The 20,136-nt window shown below is 47.3% G+C and overlaps 3 protein-coding genes across 3 annotated transcripts; 2 read left to right on the top strand and 1 right to left on the bottom strand.

Annotated features, from left to right (window-relative positions):
- Positions 1 to 9,589: 9,589 nt before the first annotated feature.
- Positions 9,590 to 10,857, top strand: LOC112903816 (blue copper protein-like). Its single transcript, XM_025973014.1, has 2 exons — positions 9,590 to 10,037; positions 10,138 to 10,857. The coding sequence occupies exons 1-2, from the start codon at positions 9,869 to 9,871 to the stop codon at positions 10,629 to 10,631; spliced, it is 663 nt and encodes a 220-aa protein (XP_025828799.1). The 5' UTR covers positions 9,590 to 9,868; the 3' UTR covers positions 10,632 to 10,857.
- Positions 10,858 to 12,982: 2,125 nt separating this feature from the next.
- LOC112898918 (alpha carbonic anhydrase 8-like) lies at positions 12,983 to 13,399 on the bottom strand. The gene has a single exon (XM_025967234.1). It carries the CDS (start codon positions 13,397 to 13,399, stop codon positions 12,983 to 12,985), a length of 417 nt encoding a protein of 138 aa, XP_025823019.1.
- Positions 13,400 to 17,175: 3,776 nt separating this feature from the next.
- On the top strand, positions 17,176 to 18,146 carry LOC112874665. Its single transcript, XM_025938128.1, has one exon. The coding sequence runs from the start codon at positions 17,360 to 17,362 to the stop codon at positions 17,903 to 17,905; it is 546 nt and encodes a 181-aa protein (XP_025793913.1). The 5' UTR covers positions 17,176 to 17,359; the 3' UTR covers positions 17,906 to 18,146.
- Positions 18,147 to 20,136: the final 1,990 nt, after the last annotated feature.

Genomic DNA, 20,136 nt, shown 5'->3' with positions numbered 1-20,136 from the left:
GACTTGTTCTCTTTAACTAACCCTAACCTAACACGACACGAATCTTAACTGTTTATTCCTAATTTACACGGCCTTATGGCCCCCATCTTCCACACGGGCCCGATTCGCAAGCTTTGTCACGACCGCCTTCCAAGCCCATCTTGCTCCATGGCCCACTTCTGACCTGGTAAAAATACGGTGATAACAGTATATAAATAATCGACTCCTAAGCATGCATGGCTCTAAGGCTCTTGGTTTTCTTTTTTAAAATAATCAATAAAGAGTAAGTCCTTAATTTCATATTTTATCTTCCGATATTCCAGTTCATTTAACCATTCTAAGTGAGCATCTATCTCTAACCAGACATAGTGGAAAATAATTAATCATCCAACAAGTTTGATCATAGTCATGGTTCCTCTTGTTACTCTATGTGGCAGAAGTATTAAGCAATCTCAATTACCGCGAGAAATGGACGATTCGAATCGAATTTCAAGGCAAACCTAACACACACGTCTGGAGCACCGAAGGGTCACCCCAAGCGACTTTTTCTCTTTCTTTCCGGGTTGTGGATCAGGGTCACCCTCCCTGACTACAGAGCCACGCTCTGCACTCGCATGTGTATACGCATCTGAACTACGTTCAAGTAGGGTGAAAGTAAAGTTCACTTGCCGGGCCAATCAGGTACTTAAACTTATCGAGTACCATATTTTCAACATGTGGTTAGTACGTTCAAACACTTAACCACCACTACCACATACTGTGGCCTTAGTATTTTTCTCTGCTCAGACGGGACCTCAACCATGAGCATCGTACCACAGACCCGCCCGTCGACCTTGTAGTTGCAGGATATGGTAAATCATTCAACTCCTATAATTCTCGCGAGTGATAGAAATCACTCGACTTTTACCGAACATATTAGCAGAGCATCTACTAACTCCAGTTCTATTATTCATTACATAGCTGCCTAGGATCATGCAGTTAGGGTTCCAATCAACTCCTATGAACTTAAATGCACAAGTAAAAAGGAATAATAGTTGAATCAATTGAAAAACTAGGATCATGCATCGGGTTTCCTTCTTGGGCAGGGTTAGTCAGTTAATCTTCTGAACTTTGGTTCTGGTCTTCGATGACTTCAGTCACATTTACTTGAGCTTCACGGGATTCGTTCTCAGGCTCCGGCTCCAGTGTGTACGTTCCATCAGCAAGTTCGGTCATTTCTATATGGATGCAAAAATGTCGGAGTTATTGAGTGGACAAGTTTTATCATTTTCTTCATGATAAAGTTGCAATCCAACAAAACATAGATTTTATTGTGAAGTTTCTTAATTAAAATAACTTAGGCAATCATTTATAGAATATACCTTAACTTAGTTATATTCATGAAGTGAGTTGGGGTCATTTATCAATTTTGCTCTTTAGCTTGTGCATATATATATTTGGTTTTTAATAAACCTTACTCTTAGAACAAGTTTCTAATGCTAGAATTTTGATACAAAGTACATTTCACTGTTCTAAAACTACAGTGTAAAGATCATAGCTAAACAGTATATGAACTCTACACACAAAATAATCTAAATATTTACTGCAAAAAAAACTTTCATTTTTACAGGACAAAGTATAGAAGTATTGGGTCTCAAGCTTTTACTGAACAAACTTACTCGCATGAGTAGGCTACTGTAAATTTTCTAAATTTTTCCTATGCAAGAATCAGAGAATAAAATTCTAGTTTAACTGGATCTAGCATATAACAAAAGATGCTCAAAAATCTAGTTGTGATTGGATTCAGTGCATGACATTTTTATGAAAGACTATACTCTTAGTTCAGAAGCTACCATCCAAATCTGATGAGCAGTTCTTTCCTGAAACTCTTGGAACAACTAAAAGACATTTAAACTTGATTTAAATCTACAGCTAAAATTATATGAAAATAGTCCAAGATCCTTTTATAAAGTTATAGATCTTAACTTAAGGAGTCCAGAACATTCTATTTTTTATTTTTAGGATTTTTCTATGAATTGTTTGCATTTTCAAAGTTCATAGATTGGTTTTCAAGTTCTAGTTTCTAGTTTACAATGGGTCCCTGAGATTTTATGGAAATCTCCCTGGAAATATTGAAATCGAAGCAATTGGATCCTTTGTGCAGGGGAACGGCGGTGGCAGGCCAAATTCCAGCGAACAGGGTTGCCGGCGATGAGGGGCGGGGTTAGGAGAGGCAAGAGGGGACCAAACCGCCCCTGATTGTGGCCTTGGGTGGGGAAGTGGTGGACCGAGGCGGCTCGCTGGCGTGGCACAGAGCCGGCGGTTGCGGGTGGTGGTGGCGGCGCTCCGGTGAGGAAGAGGGTGCGGGGACCAGTCGTGCAGCTTTGGTGTGAGACAGAGAAGGTAATGGGAGGGTTGGTTCGGGTAATATGGGGGCGGAGCAGCGCGTCCATGCGTGGATGGCGGCTCGCCGGAGTTGGGGTTGGGGCGGCGAGCTCAGGGGGCTCGGGTGGGACTTTTATAGGCGCGAGAGGGAAGGATGGCGGCTTGGGCACGAGCTGCTAGGGGAGGGGCGACCAGGGGGCCAAATCCGAGGGCGCAGCTACCTCGTTGTAGCTGGCGAGGCTCACCGTGGCTCCCGCAGCGCCCACGGCAAGAAAATACCGCCGTGTGGAGGCTTCCTGAGGGGGAGAGCGGGATTTCGTCGGCCAGCGGGGATCTCCAGGGTGCTGGCGGGTCCACATGGCCGGGCGGGCTCCGTTACACCGGGGTGCGCCGGCCAGCTGGCCTGCCGGCGATGGGACAGGGCAGAGGGAGGAGAGAGGAAAGAGAAGGTGTGAGATTTAAGCCAAAAAGCAAAAACAGCAGGGGTCTGGGTAAAAATGAAGCTAAAACTCATTCTTCCAAAGGTCAAATCAAAAATATTTGAATACCAGTTTTGCTCGAATTTTCAAGATATACATTTTCTATTTCATGACTATGTTCATTTGAACAATGTATAATAAGTTATTTTGAATTTCCAAAAACTAGTATTTAAATGACATGTCATTTCATGTTAAATTTTGCACTTTTAGCCCTTGAGTTCAACTAGACTTTTGTTGTTCTTGTCATGACAGATGTGCTATTAAATTTTTAGAATTATTTGTGATCATCTTTGAAAGTTATAAGGGTTTGTTTGCAAAGGTTCACATGCATATATACATATACACATATACATTTGTTTGAAATGTAGATTTTGATAGGTTGTTTTATACTTTTCTTGCTCTTTTATTTCTGATTTCATGTTATGGATCTTTGTTTAGCCTTTTAGACACCGAGGGTGTCACAGGTACCCGCGGGTACCCAACCCGATGGGTGAGAGTATGGGTATAAAATTTTACCGGGGGTATAAATACGGGTATGTAATTTTACCTGCGGGTAGAGCGCGGGTAAGAATTTTTACCCGTGGGTACCCGTTGGGTACCTGATGGTACCTAAAATACAATAATTATAACCTACTGAACTCATATCATTCTAAAAATTTTACATCTTATTTTCTTGTGATTGTATGAACTACATAGACTGATAATGAGATTGTGTGAAAGTGACATTAATATTTTGTCTATTGCTTGTAGGGAAGTGTACGCATCATTGTTGTATTTTTAGATAAAATACTTAGCTAGAATTGAAAGCATTTACTTACATACAACTACAAAATAGATGCTAAAGATAGGAAAAAAAAAGATGCAGGATGAACCCTATAATTCTCTATTTTACTAATGCTTTGGATTTGCTTGTATGGGCGATAAATTCAAAATGTGCTAATCTATATAACCAATTGATATTTGATTTATGCTATCATTAATAATCCCGATGGGTACCCAAAACCCAACCCGTACCCTGTACCCGGTGGGTACGGGTATGCCTTAGAGTTCCGGGTATTGTCGCGGACGGATATTTACTCTACCCACATCTTACCCGACCCGTTCCCATCCCTACTTGGAGCCTTTTTGTCACTCGAGGGTTTGAGCTACGACGGTAGCACAATTCTTTTGGCTAGTGAGATCAGAGCACCACTGAAAGGAATCGGTGCTCATAGTCTAAGAGGAGGAGTACTCACTAGGCGTGAAGTCTAACCGTTCCAATGAGCTGGTCTTCACAATTTGCCAATAAAATTGGCGTTTCTTTGTGAAAGAAGTGAGCTCCGGCTTTGATACCACTTGAAAGAATTCGGTGCTTCTAGCCTAAGAGGGGGAGGGTGTGAATTAGGCAATTCTAAAACCTTAACCTATTGCTCAAACTAGCTAGTACAAAATGTCAAAACTTGCTGGCGAGCCACCAAGACTCCAAGGGGCCGGCACACCGAGATACAACTTATGATTCACTCAAGAACCAGCACACAAGGTAGCAATACCTTGCTCTCTCTCACTCTCTCTAGAGCTAATCCTAGCACTAATACTGTCAAAACTTATGCTAAATCGAAGGATATGATCAATGAGATCTTGTGTGGCTTGGTGAAAGAATCTTAGTGATGCCTAGAAGAGGGGTGAATAGGCGTATTTGAAAAATCTGAAAAATTCTTTGCGGCAATTAAATCTATCGGATCTTTTGACATTATGTAGGAAGTTACAATAGGTCAGAACCTCCGACACTGAGCTGGAATTTTCGATAAAAGTAAAGTTCTTATACAAAATTTAAAATTAAACTTGAAACTGCAGAACCTGACTGAATCAAAAGTTACGCAACGATACTAGAAAACTTCTGCACGTGATCTTTGCAAGCACAACAACTAGAGTACATAGATCAGCACAAAACAAACTCTAGGTCAATAAGAACTAAATAAATGCAATAAGCACAAGACACAAGATATTTATTCCCAAAGTTCACTCCCACTAAGGAAGCTACGTCTCCGTTGAGGAGCTCATAAAAAGCTGGATCTTCCACTAACCCTTTACCTCACTCAATCAACCACAAAGAAGGATTGAATCACTTACTATGAAATCCACAAAGGATGGGTAATACAAACTTCCCGGGGTGCACACACAAGAGGACGCTCAACCGGGCTAGAGTAACAAATGCGACTTGATGGATGAAGATGCTTCAGGTGCTCTAGAGATAAACGTGGCTACCTTCTCACTCAAAAGTTCAATCCTCACACCTCACTCTAGCTCTCACCCAAGCCCTAACTCAAATCAACTAAAAGATTAGCTCTTGGAAAGATTGGGGAGGAGTAGTGAATGCTCTTGGAAGTGTTTGTCTCGTGTTAGGTCAGCAACAAATGAAGGAAGGGCTGAGGGGGTATAAACACCCGAACCTCAAAAACTAGCCGTTAGTGTGCAGAATAAGTGATTGTCAGAACTTCCGACCCCATTAAAAATAGCCGGGCGAGGACCCCCTATCGAAACTATTAACCAACCTCCGACGGGGATCGAAACTTCCGACCCATGGTCGGAACTTCCGACACACACTGAGTCGGTGAGAAAACTAAGTGCACAAGTGTGTGATTTTGTGCCACTCTTGGTTAGTTAGCATCTCAATTAAGCACTTTGATATATTCAATCTATCCATTCGCATCCCTCTTAATAGTACATTAATAGTACAGTGTTTTATATACTCAAATTCAAAATATAAAATAAATAAAGATCTTCTTTTGAGCTCCATCACTGTCTATCAAGTAAATTGGTATCTTTTCACGCATATAATTCATTTCATTAAATTTTAACATGTTCATAGCTCGATAAACACATTAGCTTCTTAATTATGCATGTCATCAACACCAAAACCCACTTAAGAGGCCAAATGCACTTTTAATCTCCCTCTTTTTGGTGATTGATGACAACACAATTAAGGCTCACAAATAATATATCAAATCATTTTGAATCCAATCATATAGTTAAGCTCCCTCTTAATATGCGCATTTCTTAAGATGAAATAAAAAACAGCCTCAAATGCCATTTGCTCATATTAAAGGAGCTCCCCCTGTATCATTGCATTCTTGGGGTGCAAAGTGTGACAACTATCAACGTGATGCATATGATAAGACATCACAACAACAAAGTGGAAATAAACAACCATCAAGTCATGCTCATCACATAAGTAATGAGCTCTAAGATCACACTAACATAGCAAGTCATGAATAAATCTTACAAATTAAAATTCTCACTTGGCACACCACACATAGCACATACAAGTTTTTACATGTCCACAAGCATAAGAGTTCAAGGTTCAAAGCTACTAGATGCTAAAAAGATAGATAAAGCCCAACATCCATATATGGCCTATGGTGAGCTCACTCCCTTTTTGGCATCAAGCGCCAAAAAGGAGAGACCCTGCCATGGCCATCACTCATCGTCCTTATCATCTTCTTCATCATCCGTGGGTGTGTCAGCTGCGGGCACATCACCTTCTTCCTCTTCATCCATCTCCTCACGGCCGCCCAAATCCTCCTCAATATCATCCTCATCCATTTGAGGAGCACCTAACATCATAGATGAGCTGCCAAGCTCTTCCCAAGGGTAGCAGAAAGTTGGAGGGGGAGGGAAGTCCATTGGAGCACGAATCGGGGAGTGGGGCATTATCATTCTTTGCCATAAGAGCCTTTTGCCTTTCTTCCATCTTCAAGAGTTGCTCATCCATATACTTCCTATGAGCATAAATTTCTTGGATGTTGTGACAGCCCACGTTGAAGCATGAGTTGAGAGATGAAATTTAGAATTCCTTTCTTCTTTGGGGCATGAGGAGGTGGACCATGGGAGCTTGAGGGACCTTGGGAGCTAGATGGGCCATGAGAGCTAGATGGAGCATATGATGGTTCTTGAGTGGAGCGTCGAGGTGCATGAGCTCTCAGCTTGAGAAAACGCTGAAGTTGACCTTTCTTAAACTTTTATACTTGATGGCTCATGTCGGTCAAGATATTTACACATGTCACTTCTTTGATCATGGCAAAGATGTACGGTGCATAGTGACAGTCTTTCTTTGGTGAAATAGAGCAGATGATGATTTCCTCCTAAATAAAGTCAAAGACACTAAACTCATTCTTGTTGGGAACCATCCTAGCAAGCAGATTCTTGGGTATGTTGGAGATGTTGTCTGAGTCACCACTTTGGGGGATAGAGTGTAGCGGAAGAATTGGTTGAGCAGCTTGTTGTAGTAAGGTGTCAACCCATGTATTGTCCCAAACTTAATATCATCATAAGCACTGTCATACATGAAGTGAAGTTCTCCATCATCTAGCATAATTTCCTCCTCATGTATCTTCTCTCTCGTGAGATCAGTATTAGAGAACCCAAGAAAGCTTGCAAACTGTGCATACTGAAAAAGGCTTGCCTTGTATGGTACAATATAAGGTCTTGCTGGTTGATATAAAGAGTTGCATAGAACTGATCAATGACCTCCTCATTCCAATCACAGTTGAAGGATATGATTGAGGAGAGATTTATTCTTCTACAAGCATCTTCGACTTCCCCTACCACCGGCAGATCGATTTCAAACAAATAATCCTAGTTGATGGATTTCATCTCGATGGTGGGATGAGATTTGCACAGAATCATGGAGGCATACCAATCTGCATGAAAGTTCAACAAAAAATGAATATTCCCTTGTTGCTCTTTGCCATACCTAGAGGGATCGTCATACCTCAAAGCATATAGATTATGCTTACCCTTTGTGTACTGGACGAGTCCCATTGTACTGCGGATCAATTTGTCTGATTGGTGGCTGCAACCGAATAATAATTCTCTCAAGATACTTCTAGGACTCTCCTGCATCTGCCGTGTGAGAGCCCGGAGCGGAAGCGCGCTTAATGCGAGGGCGAGCACCTTAAGCAGAAGTTTCTTGTTTCAACTACCAATGCAGCGATCCGTTATATTCTGGGACCATCGGTTCAACCGGTCGTCTGATTTCAGCTAGCACTTGTCTAATTCGTCGCTGCAATCATTTGGACATCTTGACAACAAATTGGACTATCTTGTATATGGATTGTACTCCATCCATAGGACCTAAATGTCCTACAATCTTAAGCTTACAAACCCATTAGTCTCGTACAATCACCACAAAATAGGGCATGTTCCTTGCGACCACACCACTAGGCATTAGACCAACGGGGTCACAGCTTACCCGGGCTCAGTTCTCAAGTTGCTTGGCAGTTGTGGCCAAAGTTTCGGCTTCGGTGCCTTCCTTTAACCATAAAACCAGAAAGGAATCGCAGTGGCGCAGTGGCTATAGAAAATCGAGCACTCTTCGTGGAGCCGAGTACTCGCGAGGTATGCTTTCCGCTCGAAAGCAGGGAAGCCAAACAAGAACGAGCATAGCCTACACAAACATGCAATAGTCAATTGGGAGCTATAAACTGAACCGAGCGATTCGTTTTGAATATTGAATTCGGTAAGCCGCCGCGCAAAAGCAACCGACAGAAAATCAGGAACAAACTTTACAGCCACCTTTGGGGGTTGACTGATCCAACAAAGGACGCAGAACCCTCAAATTCAGGTGCTCCTCGTTCTAGCTCTCTCCATTCTGAACAGATGAAACCACTCAAAAAGCGATAGAAAAGAGAGGGAGAACGGGAAGTTTGAACTGAAGAAACAGAACTTAGGAGTTGTGTGCTGAAATGCAAAATCTTTTTTATTTCTGAACCTGTCACACGCCTGTAGATCATGAATGAAGAAAGTTGATGGGTGTGTAACTTTGATTATAACATAGATTTTGGTGCTTCTTTTTTAAAGAGTACGAGCTACAGTCATGGGTTGTCTTCTTTGGTGACCATGGTCCAAACTAATCAGTTCATGTCCGGTAACCAGACGAGATTGCATCAGTATCCTGTTTGATAGACGTTAAAAAACCCTGGATCGGCCCATCACTGCGACTGCAGCAAATTTTCCCTTCTAATCAGGGTCTAATCTCGTTGCCCTTCACCTAACAATCAAGCGATGTTTAGGTCAGGTCACGCTGATCAATGATGGAAAGCATATACACTACTGCTTCTTAGCATCTGTTAGTACCGTTCAATGCATGATTGGTGTAAGTTCAAGTTCAACCATTTCTCATGTCCTTCTTGGCATGGACATGGAAAATATGTAATGTCTTGCCATCCTGAAGGCTGAAACGTCCTCGATCACGATCAACATGTATGCAAGTGTGGAGTCATTTTCAAAAGGTTAGGTAGCTTAACCCAGCCGATCTCCATGTGAAGGGGAAAAATCAGATGCCACACCGCCGGCGCCGGACACAATCAGATTCACTTCGCTTTGGCCGATTATCATATGAAAAGATATCGCACCTAAAAGACCAAATAGCCTCAAATAAAGCTATAAAGGTGCTCTTGATGCATATCTCCCTCAACCCGCGAATCTGTAAATAAAATAGGTGGAGTTTCATCTGAGCCACCCGTTGAAGATCCGATGTTCGAGACCTAGTGGAGTAAGATTTACTCAAAGCATTCAGTTAAGCAGCAGCAGAGAGAAATGGATGTCAGAACTCAGGAGAGAGATCATACAACAAAATCTATGAACTCCCTGCTGCTCGATGAACAGATGACAAGATCGATGTCATGCTGACCCAATGCAAAGTCCTGTTGCTTATGATGGAAAACTTGTCCTCGAAACTGAATCATGATGAAATCTTGTCATTGGTTGGTGGCAACAAGCTAGAGCCAGAGCGGCAGGGCCTGAACAAAGATCGCCGTTCTGTTCATGCATCGAAAGCGTTTCATTTCCACATAGGTAAAGCGGGCTCGATATATTCCTTCCCACACAGCCGGTGAAAGCTCATTGGCCACCAACTCCGCGTTGCGATCGGCGCTGTTATATAGGGGCCATATTCCCGGCGTCTCTCTGCGTCAGTTCCCAATTTCTCATAGTTGCGGCGCAACGCCATCCGGAGTAAAGCTACCCGCTTCCGGAAACTCCTGATCAGCGGTACGGTGCTCGAATCAATGTCTTCCTGGGCGTCCGGCCTGCCTCTGGCGGCGCTGCTGCTCGTGGCCTGCTCCTCCACGGCTGCCGCCAGCACCTACACCGTCGGCGACGGCTCCGGCTGGACCACCGGCGTCGACTACACCTCGTGGGCCGCCTCCAAAAACTTCAAAGTCGGCGACAGTCTCGGTATGTGTACGCGCCTTACTCGTACTCCCACGCATGTATGATGGATGATCACGCATGAGATGGGCTCACGAGTCTGTTTGTTGATTGGTCGTCGTCGCAGTGTTCAACTACGCGAAAGGTCTGCACACGGTGGTGGAGGTGAGCGCGGCCGAGTACATGGCGTGCACGGCGGCCAGCCCGCTGGGCTCCGACAGCAGCGGCGCGACCACGGTACCCCTCAAGACGCCCGGCACCCACTACTTCGTCTGCAGCATCACGGGCCACTGCGGCGCCGGGATGAAGCTCGCCGTGACCGTCGGCGGCTCCTCCTCCCCCGCCACGCCGACGCCGACGACACCAAGGACGTCCCCGACCCCCACCACGCCCTACACGACGCCGGCGACCCCGGCCACCACGCCCTACACGACCCCGACCACCACCACGCCCTACACGACGCCGACGACCCCGACGTGCGCCGGAGGTGGAGGCACCACGACAACCACCCCGGGCACGACGCCGTTCATGGCGTACCCCAGCGCGGCCGGCCTCGGGCCGGCGGCGTTGGCCGGCTTTGGCCTGGTCTGGTTTGTGATCGTCCAGCTAGCGCTGCTCTAGACACAAGGGGCCATTGATCGACCAGGATGGAGGCAGTGCTCTTATATAGCTAGGTCATGTCTCCTGTAACGTGCTACTGATGTGTTTGTTCTTTGTTACGCATCGAGTTGGTGTTTCCTGGAAACTGGTTTTCGTCTCTGCTCTGAGCCTCTGAACCGCAGTGTTAGGGTGTTGTCACTTCTTTAGCTAGTCGAATTATCCTGCGAAACCAACACCGTGTCTAATATATCGTACGGAGTACATTCTACGGCCTGTGGGAAAGGCCACCAGCGGATCGACGAGATCGATTGGAGAAGATGTATTTGGAAGAGACAAGCCCACATGTCAGGTAAATTTAGCCCATTGCAATAGCAGGGCCGCATTTTGATTGGGTCCAAAACTCCGGACAATCTGCCTGCACAGGGACAAAGGCGGATCAAGGCCCACATATAGCAGTAGAGCCCGATGCGGTCCGTTATTATAGTCGATGTATCTGGCCCATCGCATTTACACACACGGTGCCACGTATAGATGGCAACCGGTAAAATCCGTTTGGATAATAACTTTGTAAATCCGTACCCGCCTGCTAAAATCCATGCCCGCATCCGCACCCGCAACCCACCACGGGCACGAAACGACGCCCATAACCACTATCCGCAGATATCCACGTACCCGTGCGCACGCCCGTGTACTCGCAAGTTTTAGAAAATCAAGCACACATTACATTTTAACAGCAGATAAACACCATTTATTTAAGAAAACAAATAAATCTGAGCAAACAAATGAACTAGTCTTATACATAAATACATGATACATCACACGTTAACATAAACAAAATCATACAACCATACAAGAGTGTTCAAAACCATTATTACATAAAAAGTCCAATTGAGTTTGCGGGTTTGGCGGGTTTGCGGATGCAGATATTATTTTTTCAAACCCATTAGCAGATATCTGTCGGATTTAAGGTTGTACCTGCACCCGCGTCCGCGGGCATAAATGCAAATCCGTATCCGCGCCCGTCGGATTTGCTATCCGCGGTACGCGGACCATCTTTGGTGCCACGGTGAGTGTTCGCGGGCGTGGTCGCCGGTCGGCATCGGCGCTCCGCTAGGCTTCCGTTAGGTGGCCGTCTGAGGCCCCGCCGTCTCCGGTGGCGTGGCCCGTGGAGGCTGGTCTTAAGGCATTTCGATGTCGGCCGAATTTTGGTGAAATTTCGTGAACTCTGATGCTTTTCATATATCTGTCAAAGAAACTTTGGTGAGGTTTGATAAAAACTTTGGTAAAATATTATCGTCGGCCTTTGGCACGCCAGCATGTAACACGTCGTACGTTTCCCCTGTTGGCGGCCCTTGTTGTATTGCCAGTCCCAACGATATCGTCAACTCTACAAGTATGAGGTGCCTGGGGTCGGGGGAAACAACGGCAACCCTAGTAATAGTAACCCCACCAACCCGGGCATGGCACCATTCATGGCGTACCCAGCGTGGCAGCGTGGCTTTTGAGTTCATCCTCAGCTTTGCAGATTCAGTCTTTGGTCCAGACTTCCTTTCCACTTTCCCTTCAGTTTCAGGAGTTCAATTCAGCCTCCTGTCCTCCCAATTTCTGTCGAAGTCCTAGGACAAAAGGAGTGCCTTCCATTCCTGTTGTTGAACATCTTGGTGCTCATTTGCGCAGTGGCGCTTTTACCTTGTAGTATCCACCTCTCGTCCTAACAGAAAACTGTTTTTTTTTTTGGGAGAGGAAGAGAAAGCAACTAAACGCTTTGAACTGCTGAATGCCCTAGAACGGACTCTTCTTGAAGAAATCTTTCGGCCCATCTGAGAAAGCGCTAGCCCAGGAGTCTCTTCAAGCCTCTGATGGGCCGTGAGACAAATTGGGCTAACCCTTGTGCTAGCTATTCGAGATCGGCTCGTTTTCTAGTTAAAGCCGAACACGAATCGAACTCAGCCAAACGAGGGGCCACGGCGCCGCGGGCGAGCCGAGTAATCAAGCCGAGCTGATGGTTGTCGCAACTAACGGCCAGCGGCGTCCGTTACGCGGCCGTCCGAGTCCCCTCCTCCTCCGGATCTCCTGCGCCGTGGTGCGTGGTAGACTGGCAGTGGTACTCACGAGAAGAGAAGTTGGGAGACAACAGCTATGGGGGACCCGAGCTCTCAGCTACAAACATACAACCTGCTACTAGTTTGCAGTGCTCCATCAGGAAATAAAAGGAACATACACGCATGAACAAGGAACAAATCTGCTTACAACGTGATCAGAGTCACCAAAATCAAACGAGACGTCCAAAACAAAGATGGACACTTATTGCAAACAACAAACAAATCCGCAGCAAATCAAAGAACACCAACAGCGTTTGGTACCCTCTCAATTTAGAAGGCGCGCACCGCGACGGCAGCGAAAGCCGCTGCCAGGGCCACGAGGCTTGCGGAGCCGGCTGCAGGTGCCGCGGCGCTCTTTGGCGGCATGCTCGGTCTGGGCGCGGGGGCAGGCTCGCCCACCGGGGACCCTGACGCCGGCGAGCTGGCGTGGCGGTGCGGAGACGGGGCGCTGCCCTTGGGGGCGGCAGCATTCTTCGTCGGCGCGGGGGCCGGGGCAACCTTGGCCGGCGCGGGCGCGGGCGCCTTGGCGGGGGTGGGAGCCATGGCCGGGGCAGCCTTGGGTAGCGGGTTCGCTGGCGCCGGGGCGGGGGCGCCCTGTAGGCTGGACGCCGGCGCCGTGGCGGCGAAGGCGGCCACTGCCAGGACGGCGAGGAGGATGGCAGAGAGAGCGGAGCGTGAGGCCGACATTGTCGTCGCGAGAGGTGCCGGTCTCTGCGACGAGCGGAGGCGTGGCTGGCAGAGTTGGCGCCGCTGGTTTGTGCCTTGAGCTTCCTTGCCGCCTTCTCTGCAGGGTTCGAGGGTGGCGAGGGGTGAAATTTGTAGTGCTCGGAAACGAAGAGAGAAGCAACGATTCCTACAAGGCTACAACTCTTTTGCTGCAGAAAATAATTGCAGGAAAGCAGGAATCGATCGGAGGGGAAGCACGGTCTGAACTGTATTATGTGTTACAGACAGAATTATATTAGGCTGCCACCTCAGTACGTGTTCTGGATAGGATTAAGATGCATTTTGACACTGAAGTTTGCCATGTTGATAAGGGAAATGGCATGGCACTAGTCACGATTTAATTTGTATTCGAAAGTACAGAACGTGAACACCACACAGCAGAAATGTGCGTGCCAGTCGTCTTCAGAAAAAATCAGGTCAGAGCTAAAAAAATGAACAAAGTTCAGAGCCAGCAGTACTTCAGAATGGAGACGACCCAGCTTGCTGTTTAGTTGGGCCAAAAGGCCTTGCCAAAGAAAGAAAACGCGCCTCGTGATGTTGAATAGCCCATATCAACCCAAAATAAGAAGGTGAGCTACCGCCTATGGGCCCAAATCGAACAGCAGTGACGTTGAGTAACGGAGAGGTCCCTCAGCTCCAACGAAGAACACCTTCAGTGATGATGAAGACGCTAGGGACATGATTCATGGTGCGAGATCAACTGATGCTGGAAGAAAATCATCTGGATCTACTGGAACCTCCAAAGATACTATTGAGGTTGCTAAACGTGGTGGTTCCAGAAGAGGCAGGGGAAGATACACGAGCTCAATGGTCTTGACACCGTCTAGAGGCAATCAATCACCGGTGCCCGTCGTGCACACTCCCATGATCTACAATGTGAAAGCACACAACAGTTACCAGGCTCACCTCCAGAGAAATTCAGAGCCAGCAAAACTGCTAATATTAAGGGTCACGCTTTCGCGGGTGGCAATCGACGAGTCGCACGAGGCTCATCAATAGCCCAACGCCGCCGCTCGCTGCGCCGCTGAGGTAGGGGAGAGGGAGGGGTGGAGTAGCCGCCGGGGGTAGAAGGTTGGGGGAGCGGCCGTTGGCGAGATCACCGGTGCTCCAGGGTGGTGGTTGAGGCGGCGACGGTTAGGTTTAGGATTTCGGATTTTCAGGAGTGAGGGGCAGCTCCATGGCCGGCAGCTATAGATGGGAGGTTGGGGGCGGTAGCGGACCGACGGTGGTGCCGACGGAGGCAAAGCGGCGCGGGAACGCCGCCGGCTAGGCAGGGCTGCACCCCCGGTGGGCGGTGGCCGGCCGCGGGGCAGGAAGAAGGCCGGTGGCGCGTAGGCGCTGCCGGCAGGGGCTGTGGATGAGAGGGCGGGGGAGGCTGGAGGAAGAAAAGATAGAAGGCGGGGGAGGCGTGGTAGCCTTGTGCGATGCTTCGGCTCCCAGTGGCTGGGAATAGCCCCAGCAAAATCACGATGTTGGATTTGCAATGAGCACGAATGGGCCAAACCTTGTAGAATCTCGCCTGCTTATTTGGGTCTATCTGCCCGTCTGGGCTCTTTCGTGATGGTATTGTTTTTCTTTTCAAGTGCGTAAGTCTGCTTTTCAGTTCGCAAGGTTGCGCTCTTTGGGTCAACTCATTCCATTGGTGAACAGGAAACTAGGCAGCAGCGTGCTTGGAGCGTGCTCTCAGGTTACCTCAGACAGGAGCTTGCCAAGTTGCATCGGCACCGCCGCACGTACAGCACAGAGCATCTGAATGCTTGGCGGTGACTCCGTGTTCTGTTGAAAGGCCCGCCTACGGCCTACGGAGTATCTCTATCTGAAGGCTCGACTGAAACCTACGCAGCCCGGCGGTGCGAGTCGGGCGCGTCATTGCGAGGGTCCCCTGTGAACAACCGACTAGATTCTGACAGCGAGTTCGCGACGCCGTACGAGAATCACCAGGCGGTGCCAAATCAGATCGCGCCGCCACGGCCGCACCGACGCGGCGTCGCCGTCACCCGAGATGAAAAGTACTAGACAAAAGCAAAACCCGCCACCGTCGAGAGGGACCCGGCCGGCGGTGGCGGTTTCAGACTTGAGGCGCGTCCACACGCCTCGACCGACGAGGCAGCGGCGTCACCCATGTGCCGACGCGCGCAAGGACGACGGACGGAGCACGGGTCACGGGAAGCGCCCCCGGACGTCGGCCGCGCTGCCCCGCCGCCCGCCGCGGCCACGGGCTCGGGGACCGCGCACCGGGCACGTGCCCCTGCCCTCTTCCCCGGGCTGCTCCTCTCGCGCCCGGCGCGCGGCAGCGAGACACACAAAACCGACCACGGCGTTAATAAAAACGGCTCGTTCTCGCGGATCCCGCTGGCCAAGAACCCCAAAACTATTCGAAATCGCGTCGGCTGGCGCCGACTTCCGCGCGAATTGCCAGGTTCGTGCTGCCCACGCCTAGTGTCGAAATTGTATTTGCCCTGCTCTATTTGAAAGTTCGAACAAAGTTTCATGGAAATCGTAGCGAAGGTAGCCTCGTCCACCTCGCCCGGAAGTTTCATCTCTCGTCAGACCAGCCTTGGTCTATGGCCTACGAACTTTCCCTGACATTAGCCGGGAGATTTTCAAAACAGAGACATAGAAAATTCAGACCGGCCGCGGAGCTCTCGGACTCGGTCTGGCGCAGGCAGAACCGAGGGCCTCATTTTCCGCCGCCGTGGAACCAGGAAGCCGTCAACCGGTCAGTCCGTCTTGGCATCTTGAAGTGGCTCCACTGACCTGGTTCAGACGGATTCTACAGAAAACATCAGAGCCCCCTTGGGGCTTCACGTGAGCACGACTGGACTGGACGCATTCCTGGCGTCTTCGCGGCTGCTTCGCGACCTCCTCCCACAGCCTGTGCGGCTGTGCCTGACGCAGATGGGATCTCTGTGTTTGCACTGACGACTTGACGAGAGATGCATGGCCGCTTGTGCTCTGCAAACAACGACTGGTTTGTACTTGTACCTCCTGTGCTTCCATCTTACCGCCGAAGAGCGAGATAAAAAAAATGTATGCTAGAAGAGAGAATGTATAGCTTATAACAAAAGAGGCAAAAATGGCCATGAACATATATATGTTTGTTGATTACCCTTTCTTTCTTTGTTTAGCCATCCAGCAAGAGAGCTACCAGCTATATGTACATAGACAAAGTAGGAGAAAATAGAAAAAATAGGGTTGGTTACCATCATTTTTGTCCATTTCTTTGAAACGAGTGTGTGTCCCATCAGCAAAGCCCTGTCTCCGTCGCCTCATCAACAGTTCCCGCTTCCTGCCGGCAGGCGTACCAACACACAAAAGTCTCATCTCTCTTGGTGGATGGCGGCGCATCACCAGACCCATCACCACCACGACTCATAAGAATGAAGCGAAATTCCCTCGCCGTGGAGCTGACGAACCACCACGCATGTCACCCCATCCCAGATCCAGGATCGGAAGCTTCCAAAAGGATCCCTTTACGAAATTTACGAAAAGCGCCCGCGAAAAAGCAGAGAAAAACCTTCCCCGATCGGCCGGCTAAAAAAAAACCCAACCCCGATCAGACGCCGTGCGTGCCTAGTACTCCTCCGCTCCGTGGTCCGTACGTACCGCACGCGAGCACGGCGCCCCGACCGCGCGCACACGCCGCCAACCCGGACCCAGCCAGGCTCCGCTGCCTACGCATGGCCAGCCAGGCAAAAGTCCAACCGCTTCGCAGCTCCCCCCTCCCTCCCACCATCCGCGAAGCTCCCCCTCGGCCCCCGCCCCGCCCGCTCCGTATTTATACGCGCACACGAGCGCGCCCACACACGATGACTGCTGCCTGCTTGGTTCTTACATGAGAAGTAGTGGAGACAGGCGATCGATAGCGTTCCGGCCGATCCTGCTGTCGACATTGCTTGGCGGTTTGGTTTTTCGATCGGCATGGTGATGGGCAAGGCGAGGTCGGGCAAGGCGGAGGGGGCGCGGTGCCGGCGCCACCCGCGGCACCGGCAGCAGGGGGCGGGCGTCTGCGCGTCCTGCCTGCGGGACCGCCTCGCCCACCTGTCCCTCTCGGCGTCGCTGCCCTCCGTCGTGCGCGGCGACGAGGAGGATGGGTTCTACGAGGAGGAGGGGGCGTCGTCCTGCTCGGAGGCGTCCACGGCCTACTCCTCCGAGGGCTCCAGCGCCGCGTCGTCGGGGCGCGCCAGCCCGGCGGCCGAGCCGGCGTTCCACGACGAGATGAGGCGCGCGCCGCGGGTGTCGTTGCTCATGCGCCACGAGCGGGTCGTCGGGGACGCCGACGCCGTGGCCGCGTTCCTGCAGGCGAGGAGGGAGCAGAGGAGGAGGACGGCCACCAGCTTCTGGGCCAAGCTGCTGCACGCCACGCGGGGCGGAGGAGGAGGGAAGAAGGAGGAGGCGTGCTCGATGGCGGCGCGCGCCAAGACGCTCGAGGAGAGGGGCGCCGCGGCCAAGTGGGTCCTCTTCTGATCTGGCCATGCTGTGCATGCTTTCCGTTGCTCATTAGTGTGTCGATGATGACTGTTTCGAGTGGTTTCGTGGACAATTTTTTAAAAAATATTTGGGTGCATTTTGTTGATGGGTTTCGCCTGGGTGTCGAAGGGGCATGCAGCTTAGCCTAGCCATGATGGTCCATGCTTTGTACAGATCTAAAGCAAACAACTTGTACGTGATCCGTTGATCTATATTCTTTGATTGGTTTTAACTTTAATCATCTCAGTTTCTTCTTGTTGTTAATCTAGCTATATACGGAGTATATGCAACTGAACGACAGCACCTGTGTGGCATATTGGCATTCAGCAGTCCCTCTGTTGACTTGAGTTGTTCAACCTTTGTCGCTGACTTTTGCTTGGATTCAAACTTCAAGAGATCAACAAGGCATCCTTCAGCACGCTCAGACTACGACCCATTCTTCTGGTTATACTACTAACTTAGGGGGTGTTTGCTTCCTCTGGGTTTATTTTAAACCCCGTCACATGATATATTTGGATGCTAATTAGGAGTATTAAACATAAATTAATGTCAAAATAAATTCCATTACTCTAGGTTTATTCGCGAGACGAATCTATTAAACCTAATTAGTCCATAATTAGCCCATGTGATGCTACAGTAAACATGTGCTAATTATAGATTAATTAGGCTTAATAGATTCGTTTCATGAATAAGCCTTAGGCTTATGCAGTTAGTTTTATAATTAGCTTATGTTTAGTTTTTCTAATTGGCATTAAAACATTCAGGGCTTAAAATAAGCCCTAGGAAACCAAACAACCCTTAGAATATAAATTTAGGCATCATTTAGGACGCAGAATTTCACATATGAATTTCAACAAATTAAGGTTTGGGAAAAAAAATCAAGGTATTTAAAACTGCTTTTGACAGGTGACAGGGAAATGTTCATTCTATCACTATTTCTTTTTGATACACGATTAATAATTTGCACTGATTATTTATAAAGCGAGTCTCTTCATGTGACATCATCCACATTCTCTAAAACTAGCAAGGTTGTCCCGGGTACCTAATTTTTTGCATGCTAACATTTAGGTTGTTTAGTTGTTTCATTATTATAATGGTTTTGTTTAGTTGTTTCATTATCATTTTTTTGTCAAGTAACCGAGACAAAGATATTGTCTCTTCGTATCATATTATATGGCTTGTAATATTAAATCATTTTCTCTAGGAGTTTCTCCTTTTGTTTCCATACAAATTAGAGTTTCTTCTATTCTATTCGATGTATATTCTAACTGCCACACGGAAGTCTGAGTTGAAATATCCAAATACGGATCCAATCTATTGTTTTCATCTTCTATACTTCATCTATTCTTCTAAAGGATCCCGCTGTTATAACACAAACCTACGCCTGTCAATGGTGTAGATTCTTCTATTTATTCACTCATAATATGGTAATTTCTATTTTCACTAGACAAACATGGTAACTTAATAGTTTTATTTTAGAATCTAACTGCTAAATAGATGGACATAGGAACTGAAATATATTTTTTGAATTGTGAAATTTATCTACTATCTAATTATTTTCTACGTGGGCTCTTTATTTAAGTAATTTGCTTCTCAATAGCAACGAAAATTTTCTAATTATTTTTTATTTCTAAATTAGGTATTTATTTATTGTAATTGATATAGTCTCTTTGGTTGACTATTTTTTTCCAAATTCATAGACAATACTACTAATTTTCCTATTTATTTTATTTTATTTTAGCTATGATTACATAAGTAATAATTTGCTTCCCAATCTCAATGAAAGATGAAATATGTATTAATCATATTAGACATGGACTTTTTGTCTACTACTAATTTTCTTATTTTTCAATCTGCATTTAGCTATTATTAATGGTGCTCGACAAAGATTGTTTGGGTTAATATAGAGTGCATCTTTATTTTTATAATGGCCTGCGTCAATAATATAGTTAACTTTATTATTTATCTTTTTAGAATTCTCTTCCAATTCATATCGTATTTATAATCGATAGATATACAATGATTTTAGAGTTCATGTGATCATCATTATCATTGTCCTTTAGTTTTTAATAATGGTGTATTAAGAGGAAACCATGGAATATGGAGATAAATTTGATATAGGCTCTTTTATTCTATTTTCAATATTAATTTTTTAATGAATTAGTTTATAAGTGCCTTTCTTTACGTGATTTTCTTCTTAATACATATGAAAATCCAACTACCTGTCA

This window comes from Panicum hallii, chromosome 1 (genome assembly GCF_002211085.1).
Source record: "Panicum hallii strain FIL2 chromosome 1, PHallii_v3.1, whole genome shotgun sequence".
Lineage (NCBI taxonomy): Eukaryota > Viridiplantae > Streptophyta > Magnoliopsida > Poales > Poaceae > Panicum > Panicum hallii.
This window is presented reverse-complemented; position numbering and strand designations above follow the sequence as displayed.

Coding starts and splice junctions, on each gene's coding strand:
- LOC112898918 (XM_025967234.1), bottom strand. CDS start 13,399: ATGTCGGCCTCACGCTCCGCTCTCTCTGCCATCCTCCTCGCCGTCCTG.
- LOC112874665 (XM_025938128.1), top strand. CDS start 17,360: ATGGTGATGGGCAAGGCGAGGTCGGGCAAGGCGGAGGGGGCGCGGTGC.
- LOC112903816 (XM_025973014.1), top strand. CDS start 9,869: ATGTCTTCCTGGGCGTCCGGCCTGCCTCTGGCGGCGCTGCTGCTCGTG. Junction 10,038..10,137: donor CAAAGTCGGCGACAGTCTCG/GTATGTGTACGC, acceptor TCGTCGTCGCAG/TGTTCAACTACGCGAAAGGT.